Consider the following 8,727-nt stretch of genomic DNA (forward strand, 5'->3'; position numbering starts at 1 on the left):
TTCTAGATGTGAGGAAGGCACTGTGTTGAGAGCTGGGGAGTGACAGAGTAAACAGTTTCCAGACATTCCCCCTGTTAGCATACATCATCTTTGATAGAGCTGCTGTTCTCTCTCCCACCAGCCCCTATATCATTGGGACAACCAACCAGCCTGTGAAGATGACTCCAAATCATGGCCTTCATCTCAGCTTCAGGTAAGGGCAGAAATAATGATCCCAATGGAGGAGGCAGGATTGTGCTGGGCTTTGAAATAGCACCTCCTCTGTTCCCACCTGACAGTTCCAGAAGCTGTTGTTCTGCTATGGGAAGGACTATATATAATCCCTATCATTACTAACCTGTCATCTTAATGCTACAGGATGCTGACATTCTCTAATAACGTGGAGCCAGCCAATGGCTTCCTGGTGCGCTATCTACGCCGGAAGCTGCTTGAGTCCGACAGCGATGTCAATGCCAACCGGGAGGAGTTGCTGCGTGTGCTGGACTGGGTGCCCAAGCTCTGGTACCATTTGCACACCTTCCTGGAGAAGCACAGCACCTCTGACTTCCTCATTGGTAAGTGGTGGATTGAGCTATGCTGGCTGGAGATACTGTCAGGAACAAGGATTGCCATTCAGGAAACAGGGGAGGGATGTTGAATGTTGTTGTTGTTTCCAGTGGTTAACTAATGGAGGGATTCCAGAGCTCAAGGCTGCATAAAAGCTACAACCTGTCTTTTGGCATGCTTGCCATTTATTCCTAGTAAATTAGGTGTTTGCTTTTTTCCCACCATTGAGTAATCAGTCTGCATATACTCAGAGGCACCCTCAATTGTTAGTCCAAGTTTGCCATTGCAGAATAATTGCTTGATTTCCTTATGTCAGCATAGGACCACTGGCTGGACTGTGGTTCCACCCCTTTGATAAAGGTAGGAGTCAAAATTTAGGAAGTAGGCAGCTTCCTCTTCAGTTTAATGGTTTTAATTTTCTGGCTCCAATTAAGCCCTGCTTTCTGCTACATGTTTAACAGCCAAATACCAGAAGTTCTCTTCAGTATTTCAGATGCAGATCAGATCCAAGGTATGGATTGGTCAATAGTTTAGTCATTCCTTTTGGGGTGTTGGTTCCTCTGTCTGCTTCAGAGCCTTGTTTGATTAACCCCTGGAAAGTGACAGCAATTAGGGAATGTACTGATGTATTGAATTGGTATTCTTCTTTCCCTACAAGTAGTTCAGTGTTGCAGAGATGAGGTTGTCTTCACAAACATCTGATTAAGTTTGCTAGACTAAGATATAGTGACTTGAACTGGACCAGTAAACCTATTGGTGCAAGTATACCCAATACACTTCACTGACTTACTGTATCTGGCATAACAGTAATCCTCTGAGGCAAAGAACATTGCATGGGATTGGTGTTCTTTTGTGGGCTACTAGCTAATGCTCCCCATTTTCCTTTTCCTTACTAGGTCCCTGTTTCTTCCTGTCATGCCCCATTGGTATTGAGGATTTCCGGACCTGGTTCATTGATCTGTGGAACAATTCCATCATCCCCTACCTTCAGGAGGGAGCAAAGGATGGGATCAAGGTACATTTACCCACATCCACATCCTCACTAGTAATGGTGACTGTGCACTGCACCCATTTACATGGGTGGATTACTTAGTTAGAAGCTGCACTGCTTGAAATTGTCCATCATCAAGTATCTTGCAGCAAAGCTGTTTCTTCAAATGTCATCCAGCTCCTGCTTGAATGTACTCTGAGCTTCCACCCACCCAAAAGATGGGGGGGAGTGCATGTATATGTGACTTGTTTCTCAGTATTATTTTATGCCTATCCCCACTGCAGGTGCATGGGCAGAAAGCTGCCTGGGAAGATCCTGTGGAATGGGTGCGAGACACGTTGCCATGGCCATCGGCCCAACAAGACCAGTCAAAGCTCTATCACCTTCCCCCACCCAGTGTGGGGCCCCACAGCACTGTCTCACCCCCAGAGGAGCGGAGTGGCAAGGATACTACACCCAACTCTCTGGAATCAGACCCCTTGGTATGTCTTCTGGCTGCAAAGGGGAACTGCTGCCAAACAAGAGGCTTTTGAAGGCTGGCTCTCTTTGGCACAAGGGAATTAAGTTGGGACCACAATCCATCTGTTGGATGAGTGGCCAAACTCTTTCTGTGACATGGCATACCTTGCCAACCATTGCTTTGTCACAACAGTTGTAGCAGGCACCTTGGTTACTGGAGCACAGTTCCTTGACACCAGAGGTTGCTGGATCCTACAGTAGGCTGCGTTTCCTGAGGGTTAGGGGCTTAGCCAAACAAGTACCATATGACAGCTTTCCAATGACTATAAAACAACACTCCTGTGCCAGTTTGCCTTTAGGGGGAAGTAGAAAAGCAGTGACTCTCCCCTTCTCACTTGGAAATCTCCCCTTCTTAGCTTTTGAACACTGTTCTGTAGAACTGTATGTTCCTACTAATCAGGACCTTGCCCCGCCTTGCAAAAGGATTTCCCCTGCTTTTCATGTTTGTAGGACCCTCTCAAATAATTCAGTGCATTGTGTTTTTTGCAGTACAGTTTTTGAGGCATAAAGAAGCCAGGTTTTCTGCCCAGCTAAGGAATATGCTTGATAAGATCCATCGGGAGCCAGGATAGATTTATCATATGTATGAGTTGCATACATTGAAACTAGTCCTTGGTGTTCTTTCTTCAATCTCAGAAGTCTGGCTGAGCAGTGTTGAGTTAACCCCTCCACTGGCTTATATCATTTCTCATATACACAGAGGGGTGGGTGTATTGGAAGCTTCAAACATACTGGGAACACCAGAGCCCATTCTAGGTTTCGTCAGCTGCAAGTCTTCCCATCTCACTGCGCATCCAGCATGTCCAATGTGTCTCACTGTGTGTCCAGCAAAATCCACTGGGACAATTGTATTGTAACGGAATAAAAACTCTTCTCTGCAGTGCATTGGCAACCTCTGTAGGTTACCAATGCAGCATCGGTGACCTCTTTAGCAAGCATAAACACCCTCCACAAGATAGAAGAGCCTTAAAATGACTGTGCTGGGCAGCACTGCAAGGAAGCGGCCACAGGATGGCATGATAAGTGTAAACCAGAGAAAGAAGCTGCCTCTACATACTGAATGAAATAGCTACATGGGATAGTTTTTAGCTTTGCTGGTGCACGTACACAATGCAGCAATGACAGCCTATATTCCTTTGTAAGCCATGAGGAAAACCGCTGTGTAGTATATGAGTAGTCTTGAAATCTACCACTTGGGAACCACATTCCTAGCAGATTTGTACTGAGGGATATTGGTGCAGTTATGTGTAGGAAATGTAGGATGGGCTATGTTGGGAATCTAAGGTGAGATACCCATGCAGTGAAAGTTGCTGCACACAGAAGCAGCTTAAGATACAAATAATTTACTGTTGCAGAAGATAAGGCTCAGTAAAACAGTTCTGGACATAGATATATACAGGTTGTAGGCTTTTGCAGATACAGATATATACAGATTCATACATGTATAAAGTGTCTCCATTGCTCCAAATAAACTTCAGCAGTTAACAAACACTACTAAGTTGACATGCATTTATCACAGATATAGTTGGGTCATTGAGCTGTTAACATAGCAACTGGCTTGGCTGACCTTATACTTGCGATTAGTTAATCGATGGGTTGACTACCCCCTTCCCATGCCTAGTTACTCCAACAGACTGATAATAGGGGAGAGGCTTAGTTTGGGTTTGGACTGTATTAGCTAGTGTGTGCTCTCGTCTCAGGCTGGTCTGCCTTCTGAAGGCCAAGTTCTGTCTTGGAAGGCATATGCAGTTTTATGGGCTTCTTTCTCCAGGGAAGCTTGCCAGACCCCTATGTTAATGTGTTTTTTGGTGCCAGGCAAATATCCTTTTATGTCCTCAAGCATTTAACCTCTGATGAGCCTCCAGTATCTGCCTTTATTGCTGTTATTTTATGCTATTCTTTTCTTATTGATTTGTTTTAATGGTTTTGTTGTTCTTAGCTTGTTAACTATCCTGGCAATGCTTATTGAAGGACAGCATACAAATTTGCAAAGTAAATAAAATGAGAGAATGCAACTGATTTGTAGAGGTAGCAGCTATGACTCATCCCACCCACCCCTAATTGGCTTTAATTCATTAGATGTGCTCTTTCTTTTAAGCATAGTCCCCACCCTCTGGGGATAACCATCAAAGCCCTCTCACATTATGAAGTTGAATTATTCTCCTCCCTGAACAAGGTTATCTACTCACAATCTACTCAGAAGTAAGGCCCATTAGATTCCATGGGCAGTATCCAACTGATGTGTTCCATCAACGCAATGAAAGATTTGCCTGTGTGCCTCCTAAATGTTTTTTAGGAGTTTCCTCAATCCTCTGGAGCAGATTTGGGGAGCATCCAGGATGGAACGGTGGGTTCCATTTGAAATGATGGAACTCATCAGTTGGATACTGGCCCATCAGACTGACTCCTAGGTTGAGTGAGTATAGGGCAAGAGCGTGAAACTGTAAACAACACTTTTTTCTCTGTAAGCAGTGCAGCTTTAAATAACCATAGCAGGTTGTGTCTGACCTCCTGTATATAGCAGGACACCTGAACCATTGTCTTCTGCCTTGGGCAGAACATCTCATCTTAACTGGAACACAGATGATAAGGCTTTATCTGGGTTTACTACCTTGGAATCCTGATCCCCAATTATCCTTTCCATATTCCTCTGGAGTGCTCAACCAGGGTATGGGGTAGCTTGTTCTCAGGCATTGCAGACTGCACTGCTTTTGCAGAGCTATGTTTATAAAAGGGGGAAAGGTCATTACTCAGCAGTAGAGCAGAAGGTCCCAAGCTCAATCCCTGGTGTCTTCAGGTAGGGCTGGGAAGGACCCCTCTCTGTAGATAGTACTGAGCTAAATGGATCTGAATTCATCATTATTATTATTATCATCATCATCATTATTACCACCACCATATTTTATTATGGTGCCATTATCTGCCATTCATCCTAAGGTCCCAGGGAAAATTACAACATTAAAGCACAATATTAAAAACAGTTTAAAACAACGGGCAATCATAAAAATATAGTGGGACCTAAAAATATACACAACAGCTTTCTATGTTCCTTTTAAAAAGCCTTGGGGATGCTTTAGCTTCTTGCTTTTTTCTCCCATGCAGATGGCGATGTTGCTGAAGCTCCAGGAAGCAGCCAACTATATTGAGTCTCCTGACCGAGAAACCCTGGACCCCAATGTGCAGTCGACACTCTAAAGGTGACTGGATCAGGATGGGACGGAGACTGGAGTGAGCTGGTCTCGGCTGCCTTCGCTCCTCGTTCTTCTTTGTTTTCTTTTGTATCTGGAACCTGTGGTTTGGAACAGAACACCACAGATGGACGATGGAGGAGGCCGCTTGACCCTCCGCTGCAAGATACTGCTCCTCCACCCCCCAATGAGTTTGGTGGTAGGAGAATGATGATTTTTATTCTTAGGCTTTTTGCCTCTATCATAAACTCCTGGGCTTTGCAGTATGGCTGGGTAGGTGGCGGTGGTGGGACATTACTAAATCCCTCGGATCCAGGGTTCCCAGCATCGGAGTTCCTGTATAGGGTAAAGACTCGAGACCTTGTGGAACTGGCCACTGCATTGTTTGCAGGGCAATGCCAGCAGGCAGGGCAACAGACAAGTTTGTGGTTCCCTAACATGAGGATCTTTTTATAAAAAAAAGTAAAGAAAAGCAAAAACCCAGAAAGGAACCTGGAAGTATCTGAGTAGAAGAGTCGCCGCTGCAGCAATCCAGCTGTTGCTGTTGCCGTAACTGTTTCCCCTCCGGATGCTTCCCTACCACAACAAACATAGGCAAAGGCCTAGGACTGTTAACTCTGTCTTTGTACCCTCCTTATTTAATCTGCATGATCGTCCTTTTACATTCAGACTTCCAATAAACTCTGCATTGTTTTCCCCCCTTTTATTTTATTTTGGTTAAGCTGGGCCATTCCGTTTTTTTTTTTTTTTGATTCTAGGAATTCTGTTTTGGTTTTTAATCACCTGGTACTAGTTTCACAGGGAGGAACCATTTGGTTTCTTAGAGGGTTGTTTTGTTTTTGTTTTTGTTCATTTCACCTTTTCTTTGTTCTACCACTCTGTAAATTCCATCACGGTGGTCCCTCCAAACTGAAATTGGTGCTGACTGGATGACCTCCAGTAACCAAACTCGCCTTGTGGGTCCTTGCAGCTTGCATCAGATGCACACAGGGTTGAATCAGCAGCACAACCTTCTCAAAGATGCACAACCTGCTGGATGGCTTCCCTTCCTGTCCCCTTCTTTTATCATTCCATTCCTGAAAGCACAAGAGGCCTAGCAGACTGGGACCAAAGAAAGAACAGTGGGGCAGAGGATGCTCTGCTGTGGTCCTCACTTGCGCAGCAAAACCATCAAATGCCTCCAGAGATAAAGATGTCTCCCAACTTTGCCCAAATACTGACCTGCTTATGACTCCCCTTTCCTCTGCTCACCTTGCAGAAAGAAAGGGGGGGTGAGTAGATAACCTTCAACAGAGTGAAATTGTAGCACTGCTAAATGTTCAGTCTTGGGGTGTCACTTGCTTGATTTCCAAACAAGGAGCCATCCACGAAGTGACCCAAATCAAGCAAAGATCTACTTCCACCCTGGTGCTGTCAGCTGCCTTAACCGGTACAAAGTAGTGCTCTGATTTAGGTTAGATCTACTTTCCTATACAGGTGGAGATAGTTGGATTAGACGTATACAACTGCCACGCCCTTTTGCCTTTTGGTTCTAGAATGTGACTTCCCTTAGGTGAGTTTACGTGGATTTTCTATTGGGGGAGGGGAGTCACAAAGCCGTCTCTGAGAGCAAAGTTCACGACATGTTTCATGAGCTCCTCAACCTCCTTGGCCCTGATCAACAACTAGCTTTCCTGAAGGGCCAGTTTAAAAGCAAAGTTAGCAGTGCAAAGCCAACATAAGCAGCAGTTACCATGTTACCAATTCAGACATCAATCTTAGAAGCCTGTGGCCTGGATAAAATAAGGGGGAAAGTCTGAATCTAGTTTCCATGGCATTTTTTTAAGAGAAGGTTTATATTACATCACTTAGCCAGAAGCCAAATAATTGTTAGTTTCTCCATAACACAGGTCCTGGCTTTTTCAACTCAAGTATTGTAGGAGTTCATTTCATAGCAGCAGAATATATACAGCACAATGCAGGGAGCAGGATTTCAGCTCTCCTGATATAAACTAATAGGCTTTACTCTATGCAGTATTCACTTCCTATCTAGTGTTTAGTTTTACTAATAATGCTGAGCTAACCATCAGCTCCTCACTCTTGTTATGATGCAAAAGCCACTAGGGTTTATTTTATGCTAAATGATTAACAACAGGATTCATGGATAGATACACTGTGCCAAATACCTCAAGGATCGCATCTGAAATCACTCAAGGTCCTACTTAGTCCCATGTGATTCTTAGCATTTATTTAATAGCATTTTTATCCTGCTCCTTAGCTTAAAGGGGGCTTCCAGGGCAACTTACAAAAATCAGTACTTAGACAGTCCCTGCCCCCAGCCTTGCAACTGGAAGAGATGTAACACACAAGGAACAGGGGGTGGGGTGGAAGAGGAAAGTAGGCAAACTCAAGCACCAGTTCTTAAAGTTACAGTTCTTTTATAGCTACCAGCTAGGATGGGAAAGAGTTCCAGCAGCCTGACTGAGTGATGGCTAAAGGATGGCCGGAGGCAGCTGGTCTCCCAGGAGAGGTGATGGGATAGTCTTGTTTTGCTTCTCACCCTCTGCCCTGCAGCCTAATGGAGCTGCTGTCACTTGGAGACGTTTGAGTGAGACTTCCCATATTTTCAGTATTTCCACTGCAATCTTGAGGTCTAGAAATTGTGCTTTCTAAAAGTAAGAATGAACATTCTTAGGACTCTAGATTATGTGCCACGTCCTGCACTTGCTGAGTCATTGTATAGAATGTATATAATTTTAGTCCCCTTGCCCAATTTTTGCCAGAATGAGCCTCCTGAAGTCAAAGCTTATTTGTGTAACTATTATGGAATCCTGCAACAAAATGTTTTTCAATTCTTCTCTCCCACTACAGTCAGCATTTGGTGCCCACTGAGCATCATCATTCCTCAGTGGACATTTTCCCTCTCTTAAAATATTTTTTGTACTTCAAACATTGGGGTTCCCTCCATCGTATGGGTGGATCCCTCCATCTCTTGCTTGAATGGTGCCATTTTGGCTACATAAGAATCCACACTAGGAGAATGGGTTTATCATCTGCATCTAGGATGTCATTAATGTATAGTCAGCCTGCAGTGAAGGTACAAGTGGCACAAACAGCAGGTATGCTCTGAAATGCTTGGCAAACAAGACAAAATGCCTTGGGGCCTAGCTGTGGCTGAATCAGGCTTGCAGGTTGTCCTGCCTCACCAGTACTGCCTGCTCCTTGGCTCAGCAGCTGAGAGCCAAAAGCAAACATAAGGAACTAGTGACTGCAGGAAGACTGGAGAGAGACAGACAGAGACAGAGAATGGACTAGAATGGTGCTTCCTCTCTCAAACTTTGCATTTGAGTTTGTTGCACAATTGCCAAAAAGATTGGCCAGCACCGTAGTAATTAATTACAAGTAGTGAAGAAATTAAGTGCAGAATTCAATAGAAGATTTTGCAGCACTTTTCTTTGAGCCAAAAGAACTAAATGACAAATTGCTTGGCATAAGGTAGGACTG

At 44.3% G+C, this 8,727-nt stretch overlaps 1 protein-coding gene across 11 annotated transcripts in view; it reads left to right on the forward strand.

The window, feature by feature from the left end:
* Positions 1-5,940, forward strand: part of NAV1 (neuron navigator 1) — a 268,747-nt gene extending 262,807 nt beyond the window's left edge. For all 11 annotated transcript variants that reach the window (XM_081914357.1, XM_081914362.1, XM_081914363.1 and 8 more), the window contains 5 exons: positions 122-193; positions 358-554; positions 1,443-1,561; positions 1,822-2,019; positions 5,159-5,940. In XM_081914357.1, coding sequence (XP_081770483.1) covers positions 122-193; positions 358-554; positions 1,443-1,561; positions 1,822-2,019; positions 5,159-5,251 — 679 coding nt within the window. In that variant the 3' untranslated portion in view covers positions 5,252-5,940. The remainder of the gene's footprint in view (positions 1-121; positions 194-357; positions 555-1,442; positions 1,562-1,821; positions 2,020-5,158) is intronic.
* The last annotated feature ends 2,787 nt before the right edge of the window (positions 5,941-8,727 follow it).

This window comes from Podarcis melisellensis (assembly GCF_964234715.1).
Source record: "Podarcis melisellensis genome assembly, chromosome: 6".
In the NCBI taxonomy this organism is placed as follows: Eukaryota; Metazoa; Chordata; class Lepidosauria; order Squamata; family Lacertidae; genus Podarcis; species Podarcis melisellensis.